General features: G+C 37.6%; 1 protein-coding gene across 1 annotated transcript; it reads right to left on the reverse strand.

Annotated features, from left to right (window-relative positions):
• Nucleotides 1-4,330: 4,330 nt before the first annotated feature.
• LOC100690703 (gap junction alpha-5 protein) lies at nucleotides 4,331-14,588 on the reverse strand. Its single transcript, XM_003438249.4, has 7 exons — nucleotides 14,177-14,588; nucleotides 10,149-10,276; nucleotides 8,558-8,722; nucleotides 6,359-6,655; nucleotides 6,019-6,084; nucleotides 5,776-5,924; nucleotides 4,331-5,136 (listed from the first exon to the last, which is right to left on the reverse strand). Exons 2-7 carry the CDS (start codon nucleotides 10,215-10,217, stop codon nucleotides 4,668-4,670), a joined length of 1,215 nt encoding a protein of 404 aa, XP_003438297.1. The 5' UTR covers nucleotides 10,218-10,276; nucleotides 14,177-14,588; the 3' UTR covers nucleotides 4,331-4,667.
• Between the last annotated feature and the right edge of the window lie 3,603 nt (nucleotides 14,589-18,191).

An 18,191-nucleotide genomic window follows, 5' to 3' on the forward strand; every position in this document is an offset into this window, starting at 1 on the left:
GCATTCATCTGTAGGTTTCATTTTTGAAACAACTTGTCTGTGGTGTTGTTGGTGTGTCTGACCAGAATAACAGATTAGCATATGGCATATGGTTCCAGTGGTATTGATGCTACAATCATTGATGTCAGACTAAAGTGTGTGTCCAAGCTCAGACCCAGGTGATATTCAGTTTATAAATGGAGGAAAAAATGATTTCCAAATTTGGAATTTGTGAAAGCATCAGTCCAGAGAACGCATCTCGACTGTTCAAGAGTCCAATGGCAGTGTGCTCTATAGCACCATATGTGATACTTTGGATTTTGCGTTGTGATGTAAGGCTTGGAATTAGCTACTCAGCCATGGAAACCCATTCCACGAAGCTCTCTATACACTGTTCTTGAGCAATGGTCACAAGAAGTGTAGCAACTGACTCTGCATAATGTGGGTGACTGCACATTATGTGTCTCAGCATCTGCTGACCCCACTTTGTGATTTTACATAGAACTGATATGATTTACATAGGGGAGTGAATACTTTTGGCAGTATAGTTTCTATAATTACTGTAAATTTCAATAAAAATGTGCTTATTATTTTACAGCTGATAAGAAATACCATGTTTCACCACATGGGGATGCTGTCCCTCTAGAATTTCCAATCCTTCCCTCTTTGAGCTTCACTGCCATAAAGGAAGTCTTATCTCCTTTGACAATACAAACACAAAATACTGTGGTTACTGAGACAACAATTTGTAAAATTTTATATATTTTTCAGTGTGTTGCAATAGTCCCAAGGTTTGAGTTAAGCTACATCATCTGACTTTTTCCACTCAGTTACAGATATGACATATGTATGTTTTTTTATGGTATGGGTACAAACTGTGAAGGTTCTCAGTCATCCAGGTCATCGTAGTCAAAGGACCCCCTGATGATCCTCTAATCACCTTTTGTCCCTCTTTGGGGGGATACTCCCACTGGGTTTAAATCTGGGACTCTCTGCCATTTGACCTTAGAACTGAAGAAGCTTCTTGGATGAGAGGTGAAACGTCTTCAAGCAACTTAAAGAAGTCCAGACGCTTTTCTTTGCAAGCTCCTTTGTCCTACACCTTAAAACAAGCCAGTTAAGGTAATTTTGGCATCTGACTAGGATGTCTCCTGGGTGAGACCTTTTGGACACGTTTTACTGGAAGGAGACTCTGAGGCAAACCTAGGGCGCACTGGAGTGATTACATCTCTTGATTGAGTTAATGAGGAGTTAGTGCCCCCTCTTCTAATGGAAGAACTAGAAGAGGTTGCTGGGGCTGGCACCTCTGCTTTGACTGCTGCCCCCACGATGAGGACAGAGAATTAATGGATGAATCTACTTTCACTTCTAGCCTTGGTGTGGTTATATTTTTTATTTAATTGGTCTTTATTTTTTATATTATTATTAATAATACTAATAATACTATTAATATTAATAATTAATAATATAATATTAATATAATAATAATATTAATAATAATATATTTATCTAATATTTAAATAATAAGTTGAGCCTTGATATCTTGAAGTTAAACAACTCATCACAGTGCAAACATGGCTGCCACAGATGGGACAAAAGAAGAGAGGGGAAAAGAAAACATGAAGCTCTTCTTTTTTGCAGTTCCCAAACATTCCTGGACCCCAGATGACCTTAATGGGAATTCTCCAATCAACTCCTGTCCATGCTGGAAGTTGGCCATGGGAATCAGGACAAATGTATAAAAGTGCCCCTTCCTTAAACTATCTAGCATTTCTCATGTATCTTGATGCCTGTTTTGTCCATCGTTACTGTTCTGTCTTTGATGGGAAGAAATCAAGTCAGCTGGCCCAAAGTGAAAACATGTACCATAATGATGGCAGATAGATTACACTGTCATAATGACTGGACGTTTCTCAACATAGCAAACTGTGTGCACATATTATCAATTTGTGTGATCTTAGCAGTATTAAGTGCAGTTACAGTTATAAACACATAGACTAGTCTAAGTATACTATTAGATACTATTAAAGTACTTTACTTGTGTATTTATACATTTAACTTTTCCTGCATAGTAACAACACAACACAGGAATCCTTGGTGCTCAGATGACTCTGTTCTTTCTGCTTGTCTGCTGATTTAAATTTTATTACAGAAGGTCAGCAGATGTGTGGCGATGTGTTGCTTGAGATATTGAACAAACATTGACCTTCAGGTCTGGAAGTACCAATAACTCCATTTCCTTAAATGTCTATTTGAGACTGACTTCAAAAATGAATAAATTGCCTGTTAAAATAACAAAATTTACATTAACGGAAAAAAAAAACATATTTACAGCCACCATTCTACATTGAACTCCTTCTTTCTTGGATTTCTTTTACAACTCACAACACTGATTTTTTTTTTTAAGGCTTAAATTTTTAATTGTGGCTTTTGTTAGCATTTTTGCAGATGCAATGGAATTACCTGACAAATAATATGGCCTGCTGTGAGGGATAACAGTGTGTGCTTCAGATTCTACGAAATTCTAATTTCAGCGCTAATCAGCAGATATCGCTGTCTTCATATTGCACCAGTACAGTTTATGAATGCAGGATGTTCCCAGCTCCAAATATGGCCGCCTATGGCTGTATAAAGAAAAAAAAAAATCAACTTGTCAAGCAACTCTGAGTCTTCAAAGACTCTGAGGCTGCAATTTGCATTCCTGACTGAAAGCATCACGTGGGTCCTGTATATACTGTCTATGATGCTTCGTAGCAAACAGATCTTAAGTTTCCACATAATATCCTGCAGAACTAGTCCACATAGTTGCTGCATGAACACGAACAGTTTCTGGCTATTGTGGTTCCAAGCACAAACTCTAATGGTTTGCATATGTTGCATTTATTTTCAATATGTATAAAGCATTCACATTATTCAAGTGGAATAATAAATATAAAACAAATTTAAATTGTCATTAACAGCATTGGTCACTGCTTAATACCCAACCTTTTTTTTGGGTGTGTCCAATGACATTATGAACAATTTGAAACAAAACACATTATATACAGTATGCTAGACATTGTAGTAGTCACATGCTTCATTCTAGGTGTGTTCATAGCTAAAATGACCATAATATAATGTACTAGAAACCCATCAGTTTCATCCAGACTGTCATATTTTAGGAAATGCAAGAAATCTTTGAGAAGAAATGATAAAAGACATGCTGGTGTGAAAAGATAATCTACATGGTATCAAATGTGGCTGAAAACAGACTGCAGTTCAAACGTGAAAAAAATTTAGCAAAATGTTTTTAAGCGGTTTCACAAAATCACATTTTAAATTTCCAGTGCAAAATGTTAAATAAGTCAGTCATAAGTCCAGCCAATAAGCCACAGAATTTAGGCTCAGTCTACAGGTAACATAGAAGTCCCCAGTGTGTCCAGTGCTGGTACTGCCAAAGACATGAGGCTCAATTTTGCATTTCCTGGGCACACTCAAGGACTGCAAACCAGCAAGAACTATAAAAAACACTGCTCATGCAATATTTATGTGATACTGAAATGTAAATGTATTGTTTTAAAGTCTCATTTAATTCAAATGGCACCTAGCAAGAACGAAATTCAACTGATTATAGAGCAGGTAAATTAGAATAAACATTTCTGCAAAAAATATGTGAAGAAGTAACAGTGAAATAAACAAAGTGTAAGTTTGTTATAAGTTTAAGTGAAATACCTGGCAAGCAGGTAAATGCACTAGCACTGGAGGAAATCTTCATCTCTATCTTAAGTTTATCATCAATGATAGGCAACAAATTTTGGGAGTAAAATCTCAGAAAAATATATATTTAAGAGGTGTTTGCCTTTACATGATGTTAAAAATAAAGCTTTAAATGAATGTGCCTCATGCCTCTTCCTCATGCCTTTTTCTTTGGGCTTTGAAATATAACAAATACGTCACAGTCAGGATTTTAGTGCATTTTTTAGCTTTTCGGTTTGGGCCTTTTAAGGTCCTGAAACACATTAGTACTATTAAGACAGCTGTGACTTGGACCAGATCTCTTCTAGCCTACGCAAGCTGCTGTTAGTCAGGAGATAAAAATCACAAAGAGCGTGTTTTTACACAGCTTTCCGACACAGTCACTGCTGCTGTTCTCAAAAAAGGCTTTATCAGCATGCTTGTGACGAAAGTCATGAATTAATTTGTGCCCAACTGAGTCATACCAGTAAATAAAGAAAAGAATAAGACGTCTATGCTATACAGTCTAGACTCCCTCAATGGTGTCACCCAAACTGTGTTTTTTTTTTTTCACCTTTTATGGCCTTTTTGGTGACTTAAGTCTCAGCATATAAACAGTGCAAGCTTCAGGTGCATGTTTAAGTTCAAGAAGAAGCCACAATCCAGTTATTCTTGATGGATTTAGCAATCTGTGTAGCACCACAACTCCAGACATTGCTGCCCAGTTGTTCAATCCCTAGTGCAATGCATTTACTCAGATGTTGGGTAATGACCATCGTTTAAGTCATTAGGAGCCGTATAATGTTGGAAGGAAGAAGATAAAAGGAATTAGTCATCATTTGCATGATTCCTTAGATAAAATGAATCATGTTATGAAAGCTAAGGTGAACGGACTTATTCAGCTTTAGATTGTCTTTTATGCATGTGTGGTTTTTTTCAGCAGGTTTGTAAATCTATTATCTTTTTTTTTTTTTCTAAACTGCGAGGTCATCTGCTCTAGTTCGGCTGCTCGTTCCGCTGGCTTTGCTGTATCTTCGCTTGTCCTTATGCAGCAGCACGTCTGGGCCACCATTTTGGATCTGAACACAGCCAACGTCCCTGCTCTCGGGGGTATAGCAGTTAGCATCGGGTCTCAGGTATCTCCCATCTTGGATCTGACCATCATTGGTCTTCTGCCATCCATGCGAATAGCAACTCATTTGGAGGAAGTTTACCTCTTCCACTGCGGCTGCCATTTTGTTCTGCTCGGTAGCCATGTTTTCAGAGTTTTGTTGGTTTGCTAGTCGGTGGTTGGGGAAGGGGAGGGGTAGGAAGTGTGTGGAGCCAGTCACACACTGGTTGAAATCTGGAGGTGGTGTTGATGGTGGTGGAGGAGACAAAGAGAGCTGTCGGCTCAGAGAGGTGTTGGCTGCTTTGTTGGCCTTTGCAGAGCACAAGAATCGCCTGCAATAAACAGAATGAACCGGTGGGAAAATGTAAGATTTCAAGTTATGCTGCAAACCACAACATACGTGCTGCCTGCTGTGAACACTTCTTTAAGAATTCACTACTACAAAGTGGAAACCAATCCCTGTTTTCCTCATTCCATTTGTTCTAATGGTAAATTCCAGGAAGTACATCTGAATCACTGAAGGCTTAAAATTGTTATTGGAATCTCTCGAGGGAAATGTAATTTCGTGAGAAAGGCGTATTGTTTAATTTTACAAGACTTTAAAATCCATATGAATATGTCTCACTGTTGACCAAAAATCTGAATCATCAACAATCGTTATCTTTATCTCTTTCTTTAATCAGGTTTAGACAGAATACAGGAGAATAACCTGTGTCTAGTACATCTTTGTTAATGACTAAATGCTCAAATAGGTCTTAGTAACTTTATCAACTTTAAGCTTCTTAAATAGGAAATAAACATAACAATCATTAAATAAAATCATTAATTAACAAAAAAATTATCATCAAATAGCACAAACTGAAATAGTTCCAAAGAATATTCTGAATCTGTTGAATCTTTTGTCTATGTCGTCATGTAAAAACCTCAATCATGGCTTTTCTAACTAAAAAATTCTGCAATAAATTTCTGACCTGCAACAATGTTTCCATGCCAGGTGATGTAGTTCAAGCACACTGAGGACCAGAGAGACAGCTGACACGACCAACATGAACACTATAAAGACATTTTTTTCTGTAGGTCTGGAGACATAGCAGTTAACTGGATGTGGACATGGCCATGCCTAAAAGGGCAAAGGAACAAGAGAATTACTGTTATAGGCTTAAATTTTGTGGTTAATAGCAAAGAGTGAAATCAAAATTATGTCTGATTTTTACCTTGCAGACGTACAGAGGATTGAGAAAGATTCCATACAGGAAGTACTGAAGACACAGAAACACCACCTGGATGGAAGGACAGGTTTTTTTGTTTTACAGGTAGACATCAAGTTTTTGGCACAATATCAATACAAGTCCTTTAATGTTTACAAATCCTAAACTTTCATGAGCAATTTGGTCCAAACTCTGCAAAACAATTTTTCATTACTTTACTTCTCTTGGCATTTCAGACCCACCTACAGCCTTTGGAGGACAGACGTGAGCTTGAACTAGACAGATTTGAAATCTTGACCTGCTATCAAGTTATGTTTAAGTTAAAGGCAGAAATGGTGACATTTACCTCCATGATGCTGCGTAACAGTATACTCAGAACGTATGTCTGCAGCAGCGCTCCCCTCAGGCGAATTCGACCTGCTGAGTGACTTTCGTTTTTTTCATTTCCATCTTCTTCCCCTTTCCTCTCTTGTTTCTCTCCACCTCCACCTCCTCCTTCACCTCCTCCCGGGTCTTCTTCTCCCCCTCCCTCCTCTCTCCCCTCCTCTTCCCTGTTCCTCCTTTTCTCCTCTCTGCGGACAGTGTGCATAGCGTGACCCATGTAGATCAGACTGGGAGTGGATACAAACACAATTTGGAGCACCTGGAAGGACATGAATAAGATTTATAATCAAATGTAAAACAAAATTATTTTCATCTGTAGCAGTATGAGATATTTCTCAGTATGGCTTTGTCCAGGACTTCACCACTTTTCTGTGTTTGTACTTTAAACACTTTAGGTGGGGAGAAAAACAACGAAACACTCATACAGAGCAGATCAGGCATCAGTGATTGAAAGTATGAAAGATGTGTCATTGTTCTGGGCCATTAGCCCAGTTATATGTTTTCATGGACTTTACAGTAGAATCATATTTGATGTTGTAATTGGTTCTCCGTTATAACTGATTGCCATGTTTCTTAGTGTCTTAGTTCTTTGTTTCTCTCTTTCTTCCCCTTAGCATTGTGCTTAGGCTCTTGTCTCTGTTTTTAGTAAGTTACTTCTGCTTTTATCTGATAATCTGTTGTTGCTTGTTCCTTGCTTTTTATTTTACTTCCATGTGTCTCGTCATCCTGATTCATTTCAGCTGTCTCTTTTTACCCATTTTCCATGTCCCCCATGTCTATATAGTTTCTAGTGTGTTCCCTTCTGTTGTCTGCTGTGTTTCTGGACTTTGTTATATTATATTCTGTGTTATTATAAACGTTTTTGCTCACTTCAAGCCCATCTCAATTGGAGAATGCATTTGGATCCTATTTTCCTGCAGTCTTTGACAGAATGACTCAACTAGCAGTCAAGCGCTTGAACAGCAACAGGTGGCGCTCTCCTTTATAAAGAGGGCTTTTGAACTGAAGCTATGGCTCAGTCCTGAGTATTAGTTTGTACTCAGGGGGACAAATTGGGGCAGCTGCCACTGCAGGCTTTGCAGCCTGCTTGAACACATATTTTATATAAAGGTTAGTGACTCAAAATTAAAAGATTAACTCACTAATCTGATATCTGCAAAACTTCCACCATTGAAGATTATTCATTTTCTAGGAATCTGTTAAATTTAGATCAGACTAATGCAGTAGAATGCAAAGATTTAAGCTTGATAGACCTGGAAATCTATGTCCTAACCTACCTTGTAATTGGAAACACAACCTTTCATACGATTAAAGTCTTTATGGTATGCATCAACCCAAAATGTTGCCATATTTCTTGGGAGGTGCATGTCAGGTTACGTATAAGGTTACCGTGTATGGTTAAAATGAGTTTCCGGTTACAGCGCAAGTTAGGACGTAGATTACAGAAGCATAATCACGAATTAAGACTGAAAAGGCTCATGTGGGAATTGTTGTGAAAGTTCTTCTTTGAATGGGGCATTAGACCTGCCAGCTGAGATTTTGATAAGAGTTGCATTGTTTGATCTGAACTGTTGTTGGGGGGGTGGGGGGGCTGCAGGTTACCACTGGCAAGAGTTGGAGTTTCCTTGAATTCATTTGCAGGGAAGCATTTTTGAAGCAGCCCTTGCTCTCGGCTGCAAGCATAGATAATCTCATTGAATAGCCTGTATAAAATGGAAAAATTTCACTATAATTAATCCCTTGAGGACATCAAGTGACTGCAATTTATTTTTCACACTGCACTGAAATAAATGGAAGTAAATAGCTGCAAGGAAGGTGGCAAACCAATCTTAACGCATGATAGATTTTAAAATTAAAATGCTTCTTTTTCTTCAACGACTGCAGGATACTGTAGCCTGAAATGTTTGATGAATGAACAGGGATGTACAGACACAGATACATTTCAACTGTCTAATTAGAGTTCACATTGTGTTCACAGTTTTAGAAAATGTTTAAAAATCATCAACAGGTATAAAGAACTTCTTTTGGTTGATGTGATAGAGTAACTCTAATATATTTCTAATATAATGTTAAGCTTTAAGATGGATTGGCTGACTTCTTTATGATCTTTGATTTCAGTTGGTTAAAACAAAAAGATAATCTTTGACTGTCAATGCATTACCCAGTATCGTATGTGTGCTATGGGGAAGGCTCGATCATAACAGACGTTCTCACAGCCTGGCTGTTCAGTGTCACAGTTAAAATCTTCCTGTTCATCTCCCCACGATGACTCAGCTGCTGTCCCGAGGACAAGGATTCGGAAGATAAACAGGATGGTCAGCCACACCTGTGGAGAAAAAACATGAAGCAATTATGACCTCCAGTCTTCTTCTTCTTCTTCTTCCAAAGATTAGAACAAAATCAGCATTAGAGTAGGTTAGAGTAGGTTAACTGGATAAGTGTAATTTAAGTGTTACTATAATTATTTGTTTCTGCTTAATTGCTTCGATAAAATATCCTTTAATCAAAGTCTAAACTGTGGACATTCCCATTTTAACCCTTTTTAAAACAATAAAGGTATAAACAGCTCTTAAAGGTTACTCCAGCCCAGAGGGGAGGGCCACTATAATGAATGAAAATTGTTATTTTCAACTGCAGTTATTTGTGTTTGGCAGTATATTTATGTTATGGGAACTCATTTCCACCTCCATCCATGGAAAGGCAGGGAGAGCAACAGCAAGACCCTGCACAGAGCAGTGAGAACAATAGGTCAGTGATTAGGTCGGGCGCACCATGAAAGGAGGACTTGGGGTTTAGCTGGATTGCAAAGTGGCATTTAAATAGTTTTCACTGTATGAGGTTTGCCAATTGGATGCCTTAACTGAGCCATCAGCTGGCTGGCAGTGAGAATAGCTGGTCTGCCAGTACTGACTTCATGGCCACCCTGAACTAAAGTTATTACATACTTTAGGAGCTGGTTATCTTTGTAGTACTTCTAAACAGATTTAAAAATGCCTTAGAAAAAGTACACAAACTGCTGACTGATTGAATTGACCATTACAATTAGTTATATAAGAAAGAATCTAAACTAGAAAACTGAGCCTTCTCACAAGTTTAATGATATGTAATGTTTATTGGGGGGGGGTTTAAACCAAGAGCATCATCATTTCCTAAACCTAACCAAGCGAGTGAAAGGAAGATTTAAAAGAAACAGTTCCACAAAGAACATGAATTCCAGTCCTCTTGACCTTGTGCCATGTCTAAATTTGTTATCTTGGTTTATAAATTGTGCTCCTGGATTCCTAAGCTTTGCCAACAGTTCTGTAAACAACTTACTTTGAGGACTACTACTACTTAGCTTCTCTGAAGGAAGAAGATGCACAGAGTACATGCACACATTTTACAACAATGGACATGCATTGAAAACCAGAGGTTACTACTATCGTTACAGTTGTAAGTAACATTAGTTCCATAAAATCTCTGAAAGTGAAGTTATTTGATTCTGGTTTCTTTTAAGACTTGTTGAGTTGAGTTTCGAATGGTTAAACTAACAGATGTTTGTATGATGTTTCATTCTAGTGTTACAAGACTCTGAAACATAAACCACAAACCACGAGCCGGGATACACAAAATAAACAGGATGATTTAGAAATACATGAATGTTCTATTTTGAGTGTATATGTTTGTCTGTCATGAGCAGAGGATGTCGGACCAGTCTTGTGTGTTAGTATGCAATTTGTGTGATCATATACATGTCTGTGTTTGTATGTTACCTTGCCGACAGAGGTAGAGTGCTCCTGTACTTCCTCCAGGAAGTTTCCCAGTAGGCTCCAGTCTGCCATGACTGATTACAACTCAGATTCCTTACTCACTGCTAAACTTTGAGCTGGGCAATATCCACCTGAACAGACCAACAAGGAGCATGGGAAGGTTTGCATGAGTAACAGGTGGGTCACATGATGCATTCAGGGACATCTTACAAACTAATTTTATAACAAAGTTTAATAAAAATCTATGAGGTACCAAGAGTAATCCTCCCTGAATCAGACAGAATTTTATGTTTTCAATAGATTTTAGAACTTCCTTTTATGGAGATGTAGCTTCTTTTTTTTATTACTTTATTAGAATGGTTTTCAACAAAAGCAGGGAATGTACAAGTGAGAAAATGTCTTTAGCTTAGAAAAAAGCATGAAAATCTATTAAATAAACATCAACTGTTAACATTTGTTTGGCACAATTTTTTAATCTTCCTTTAAAAAAACATTTCAACTTGTTGATAAATAGATTTTAGGGCTATGAATATGAAGAAACGTGAAACACATAATTGAATGTCATATAATGGCTTATATTATAGTATAACAGTGTTATATTCAATATATCCATGCATTTCCTTATTCTGTATATACAGCAGATTTAAAATATTTTTCAAAATATTTCAACTAAAATAATTCATCCAGGAGAAATACTGAGAATAGAACATCCCTTTGTAGTGTTTTAATCTGGAGAGCTGAAAGACTTTTGAAATTTTTCAGTGGAAGATTGTGTCATGTATGTACGGCAGCTTATGATCAGAGTGGGCTGAATTAAACACAAATGTCAAGAATAACTTGGAGCAATCTTTAAAAAAAAGTTTTATACCTTTGTATGATATTATTTTGCACTTCTCATGAAATGATGATTAACCACAAAACATTTAGAGATATTCTCCAGCTACAGTGATTATGCTGTATGCACGCTGCCTTTAATGCACAATGTTTTATGGTTGGCTGGGGAGAAAAAGCTGGTGTTATTCTTATTTTCTTTCATTTGGGGATTGGGAAAACTGTGATACGTAAAATATCTCACTGTGTGTGCTTCCCCTTTTCTATTCATGGAGCATTAGTGCACCTTCTAAAATTCCAAATTTGGTGCAATTATTATCTTTTTTCCATGCTCTTGCTCAAAAAAACCTTAGTTGATGAGTGGATAAACCATTGAGGAATAGACTGCATGTTGCTGTGTGTGTGTGCATGTGTGTGTGTGTGTGTGTGTGTGTATACCATGTTTACATATCTTTGTCGGGACCAAAAATTGGAATGTCACTGTACTTGTGGGACCAAAAGCTGTTATGGTTACAAAATGCCCGTCCCCAGGAGTTTGAAGGCATTTTTGAGACTCAAAATGTGGTTTTGTTGTCAGGGTTACAATTAGGTAATGGTTGAGTTTAGGCAAAGGGTTAGGGTTAGCCATTCATTTTTGATGGTTATGGTCAGGGTAAGCAGCTAGGGAAATCATTATGTCAATTATATGTCCCCACTAAGATATAAAAACACGGCTGTGTATGTGTGTGTGTGTGTGTGTGTGTGTGTGTGTGTGTGTGTGTGAATGTGTGTTCTTCTATTATCTTGACCCTCTGAGCCTCTCTCCAGCCCGGTCATGACCCCATTAATAAAAATGTCTGTGCCCATGGCTCAGTTTAGCTTCACTCTCTGTTCCCACACTCCCCCTCCGCCTATCGCTGGGGAAGGAAAACTAGAGATCTACTGTAAACACTGCTACCACACATGCACACACACACACACACACACACACACACACACACACATACCACACATCCAGTCTGTTCCTATGTTTGGTTGTGTCTGTACCAGTATGAATACAAATCTTCCTTCCCAGCAAACATGCCCCCTTGGGGCCAGTGTGGGCAGACCTGCATGGTCCACAGTGGGCAGCCCACTGTGGGCCCCAGTACCATGCCAATGCCTGTAGGGGGCTAGGCATCTGGACTAGATGGTATGGAGCCCAGAAGCAGTCGCTATTCGTAATCTGCATCAATGTGCAAGGCTGTGTGTGCACATGGAGGCTGCAAATTTTCACACCAGACACCTGACCTGACACAGCCATCAGGTTTTATGTCTCTTGTGCTTGAACCAAGAATCTTTTGCTTGTTAAATACTCAAGTCTCTATGTTATAGAGGCACTTACCCTTAAAGACAAAAAACCAAAACCCTCAAATCCTTGGAATATGACCTGATATCTTTCACTTCTTGAGTTCTTTTGCAGTATATCAATAAGAACCAGTTTAACTTCTATTTTACTGAGGTTTTGAATTAGTGACCTTCTCTCAGCCTCATTTAATCTTCTCCTCAACAGCCATTTATTCCTTTATGGTGATTCCTTATCATAAACAATGTCCCAGCAAACATGCCTGTTTGAGCCCCCAGTGGGCAGGTGTGGGTGAACTGTGGGGCTGTGTGGGTGCAGAGCAAACCTACATTTATCCCACGTGGGGCTCAAGTGGGTGTGTTGGGGTTAAAAAAGGTTATATATTTCAAATTACTTTTACTTTTCTTAAAAGTAACATGTAACGTAGAGTACATTACTTAGTTACTTGAGAAAGTAATTAATTTCACTATTTGTTAAATGACTTTTGCAACATGCGCGGTAGTGTTTGACTTCCTGGGATGAGATTTTGTGTCACAATTTTAAGAGATTTGTTAACACCAAAAGTCTGAGGAGATTTTGCAGTTCTCTTTATGATTTAAATACATGTATGTGTAGATACATACATGACAAGAGAATAAAAATGAAACACAGACAAGGTAACTGATGACGACATACCTAGATATTAGGATTATTGATTCTGATGTTACACGAAATGTGATTCTGATGAGTACCAGACTCTGTACAGACTGTAAATTCCTCTTTAAGGCACAAACTTCCAAAACAGGGAGAACAATAAAGAGCATTTATGGGTGGAGTGGGCCTGCTTTACATGCCGAATTTCTCACCCTCCTGTCATTTGATTGATGTCATTTCTCGAACCAGTGAGCAAATGTCTCCGACTTGGATCTTGTTGGAAACTTATATTAAAAGTCTATTTCAGACGTGTTGTTATGCAAGAAGCACTAATTTCAGGTGAGAAACAAAGATGAACTTAAAAATCTGCCCAAAAAAAAAAGAAGTTTGAAATCAGATTACAACTTTTTTGGCAACTTATTTATTAAATGCCCATCCCTTCCTGTTTTTGTAAAGCCCAGAAGCTTCGAACAAACCATGTGTGTGTGTCTCTGTGTTGTGTGTGTCTGTGTGCTCCCATTCATGTCTTTCACAAGTGATCCCAGCATCATTAATAACAATATTACTTCCTTGTATAGACTTTCTCTTGACCTTTGCATGCATGTGTGTTTCTCTTTGTGTGTGTGTGAGAGAGAGAGACTGGGTGTGTATATGCGGAGTCAGTATTGTTCTGCATCCTGTCTTGATAATGGGCACACAGACACACACACACACAAACACACACACATACAAAGGCCCCTCTTTCTCGAGCTGGTTTACAATAATAAATGATGAATCATTGACATCGGTCAGACATGAGGATGTTTTCAATGCGATAATAAGCTGAATAGAAAGTATTAACAGGTCAATGTGATAAAATTCTGCCACATCCATCAACATCAGGGGCGTTCATTTAGAAACAAAGTAAATTCCAAACTTAAGTAAACTCTAAATTTTGAAGTTTAATTTGTTAATTATTTTACAGTTTACTCAAAGGTTTCCCCCTGTCTCTACACACACACACACCTTTTATTTGTGGCACTTCTTTGTGATCTTTTTTAAGGTTTTGGAGTCTGAAAATGCTGTTTTGTGGTCATTTTTAGCACTGATGTGGTCATTATTAACACTGGAATGCATAAAAACTGAAAACGATGCTTAAACTTTTGATATTAATTGAATATTTAACATCTTAATCTTAAAATGAAGGCATTAGTCGTACTGTAAACATGTTGCACTAAAACTCTGCCACATACAGATACTTCACCTGATTTAGGATACAGAGAAAGGAAACTTCTAATCCGGTGATAGCCTGATGGTTGTAGACTGAAGTTAAACTGATGGATGCTTTCTTCCTGTTGGTGAGGCACTCCTCCTCTTCAGAGTTGATCCTCAGGAGGTAGGAGCAGCAGATTTGACAGTTGACAGATGCACGTATTCAGATGATCTGTGATGAATGACGGCCACTCTCAGCTCTGAGTGTGAGTGTTCCTGCTCAGCCTCAGTCACTGAATGTCAGCGTGAACTTGATGAACCCGACAAAACTTCAGGATAGACAGGTTGAGACTGACACAAAGACGGATTGATGGAGAGAGTCGAGTTGATTCAGTGGAGCGAATAAGAAGTCAATCCAGCAGTTTGGAGCAATTTGTGTCCAGAGAGATCTGAACTGAAATGAAATGTGTGTGAAGCTGTAGTTTATACCCCCCCTCTCTCTCTCTCTCTTTCTCTCTCTCCCCCTCTCGCTCCCTCTCCTCCTTCTACATCTCCAGAGGAAGTGGGCCTGGTGCCTCGCTGCCTGCTATTCAACTCTCAAATATAGGTGCATGTGTTTGTTTGTGGTGTCTGGCACTGAAGGAAGTCACATATTGTATTAAGACACAATAGCTAAAAGACCCAGTCCTGCATTCCTTCATGTCACTCTCTCGACATGTATCTCTCTGCTTCTCTTAAACTCTGGTAAGTGACTTAAGCTTAAAGTATAATTCCACACATTTTATTATGGAATCTCTTTGGAAAACTGCTGGTTAAGTTCCTGCACTGAGACAAAAAGTAAAAGTGAACATCTTTGCTCAAAATAAAAAATAGGCTAAGATTCAACATGTGACTTCAGTTCATGACCCCAGAATGACTGAAGGGTTCAAATGTTGGAAAGAATTTCTCTTGGGGTTTTTTAATCAGCATGAAAACCCTTTCTAGCAGCTGTGTCTTCTTTTCAGAGAACTTGTGATAGAATCAAAAGCACCGTGGCTTCCTCCAGGCTCTTATCAGCATCTCTTTTCCTCAATATATCTAAAGCAGCGGTTATACCATGTGACACTTAAAACAATGTGGTGAACAACACTGCACAGCCAGAGGATATAAACGTTACACCAAATGTCAGAAATTTTCAAGTTAATTTTCTTGTTTTGAACCAGCTGAACTGCGATTAAAAAATAAAGTGATGACATTCGGCTTCATTTCAGTGAATTCACTGCAGTTATCTTAAATTCAGTCTGTGATATGCAAACACATAAATCCTCCACTAATTATGTTGTTTCACAGTTAGGGGATTTTCTTGAATGGAGTGGGCAGATAAAATAAGGTCTCTTGCTTTACAACTGCCAGATATTGTTCTAACATGCAACTCTGCTCACTGCTCACTTCATTAGGTACACCTGTTTAACTGCTTGTTAATGCAAATACCTATACAGCCACTCAGAGCAATCATTCATGTGAACATGGTCCAGATGATCCTCTGTTCAAACAGATCGTCAGAATGAGGAAAAAAGGTCATTTAAATAACTTTCAATGTAGAATGCTTGTTGATGCCATACAGGGTGGTCTGATGACCTGGGAAAACTATTTCTACAGTCTGCAGAGAATGGTTAGAAAAAGAGGAAAGCGGCAGTTATCTGGGTTAGAATTTCTTGTTGATTCTAGAGGTCGTAGGAGAATAGCCAGACTTGTTTGAACCGATAGGAAGGCAACAGTACCTCTAGTAATCACTTGTTACAACCAAGGTATGCAGAAGAACATCTCTGAAAGCACAACACATCACATTTTGAACCTTGGGCTACAGACCACAATGGGTGGCGGCCACGCCTGTCAGCTAAGAACAGGAAACTGAGGAAGTTATTACATGTAATATAACTTTAGTGTAGTTTGCTTAAAGGCTACTGCTGGCATTTTAATTCTTAAACGATTGAATATTTTAATTCCTTATTGCATTTACACTTCAGAAATTCTAAATAACTTGTGACACATTTTCAGCTGGAATCCAAAAACCTAGCTGCTGGCTTTTTGTCACATGAAGCAAAGTGATCATTTACTTCTGGGTTGACCTAAAAACACAAACAAAAAAAAACAACAAGATAATCTTCATGGCACAAAACTACAGATTCCCTAAAAACTTCCTGTAACGCATGATCTTTTCATCAAAGATGAACTTTTAAACCACAGTTAATGCTTCACAAAGCATGCACACCCTTTGATACACAAAAAGGCTTTATTTTGTTCCAAATGGCTTCAGGAGATTAAAGTTCTGCAGATTTTTAAAATAATAAATAAAACATTTACTTGTTGAACTTTTTGAACTTGTTTTATTGTTAATTTCCTTGTTTTTTGCTCACATGTTTATTGAATAGGCAGATTTTACCATATCTAACTAATCTAGAATACAATCATGCACATGTGACTGAGATTTCATATCACATTGATACTTTGGTATTGTTATGGATTTTCCGTGCATTGGGTAAACTAGACGAATTGCATGATGTTAGTGTTCTTTGTGATTTATTTATGCACTAACTTATACCTTAACTTATCACTTACACATTTTTTGCATCAGTTAAAAGTATAAATAATTTCTTTAAGTGTCATTATAAATCAGATCAAGAAGCACTCCGAGAACACAAACCTCCACCATGGCAGCTCACTCTCTGCACAGTATTTGCTTTTATGCAAATAGTTTTGTATTTTCTATGTATTCATTTTGTATCATTTTTTTAAATGTAATTTAATACCTTTAGGAGGGAAACAAATACATTTGAGCATAGATATTTATTATTATTATTTTTTTTATGTGTGTAGTCAAATTTGTTTAAATGTTTAGCAATTGATACATACAGGGGGAAATGGATTTACTAAGTAAATAGTATAAGTTTATTTGGATTTCCAAAAGAAATTAATACTTTGTACATTTCTTCAACTTTTTATGCATTTAAATGATGATGGAACCTGTTTCTGTAATGTACACAAAAAGTATCCGATACCAACATGTTCGCGTCAGTCTGAAAACCTGTTTTCATTTTAAATAGCTCTGTATCCCTTTGACCTTGAGGTAAGTTTATCGACCTTGAAGGAGAGGTCAGAGGTTAAATCTAAGATGAATCATAGTTCCTAAGTTTCTAAAAGGTTTTCTGTCAATTTTCAACTAATAAATCATCAAGCGGATCTTGAGGACCTTAGTGGATGTAAGGCAAGTTGTAATGGATTATTAACATGACCCCACTCTACACAATAAACTTTTATCAGAATCAATTCAAAACTTTTTTAGCTATTGTGTTCATGGGACAAAATAACATATATGCAAATGTGGCCGAAAACATGGTGGTGGTAAGAAACTTGCTGTGGAGTTGTGAGATGTGATGCATGTTTGTGTCACTTTATTCATAAAGGAATTAAAAGAAAATTAAAAGAATTTAACTTAAAAGACGCTTTTCCACTTTTGGTGCTTTGTCATTCTTATTTAATTCACAATGTACAGAATTCACCTGCTTGCTGCATACATGCTACTGCTGCACATTCACCTAATGTATATATTATATATAATGTCCCCCCCACCCCCCACCCCTTTGCACAAGTCGAGGAGCGTGTCAGGTTACATTTCACTGTGTGTTATACTTGTATAACTATGCATGTGACTAATAAAGAACCTTGAACCTTGAACCTTGAAACCAACAAGCAGTTGTTTTCCTAAACTTTCTCACACAGAAAGTCGACTAATGTGAGGTCATCACAGTTTACCAAGTAAAAGTGATGACCTCACATTAGTCGAGCCTCTAGAGAAACAAAGATTTCTTCTTAGCTTGAAAAAAGAGATGTATATATTTAAGAAAAAGAAGAATATCTCTAAAGTGTCAAATTATTTTTAGACATATGAAGAAGAGAAAATAAATAAAATGAAAAAAATCAAGACACTGATGCAGAAAATTTAAATTTAATTTCCATATATAGTCAATATTTGAGAAGGTATAAAAACTAGATAGGTGTTATTAGTGGTCCATATAATGAATGCAGGC

The sequence above is a fragment of the Oreochromis niloticus genome, linkage group LG13, assembly GCF_001858045.2.
Source record: "Oreochromis niloticus isolate F11D_XX linkage group LG13, O_niloticus_UMD_NMBU, whole genome shotgun sequence".
Lineage (NCBI taxonomy): Eukaryota > Metazoa > Chordata > Actinopteri > Cichliformes > Cichlidae > Oreochromis > Oreochromis niloticus.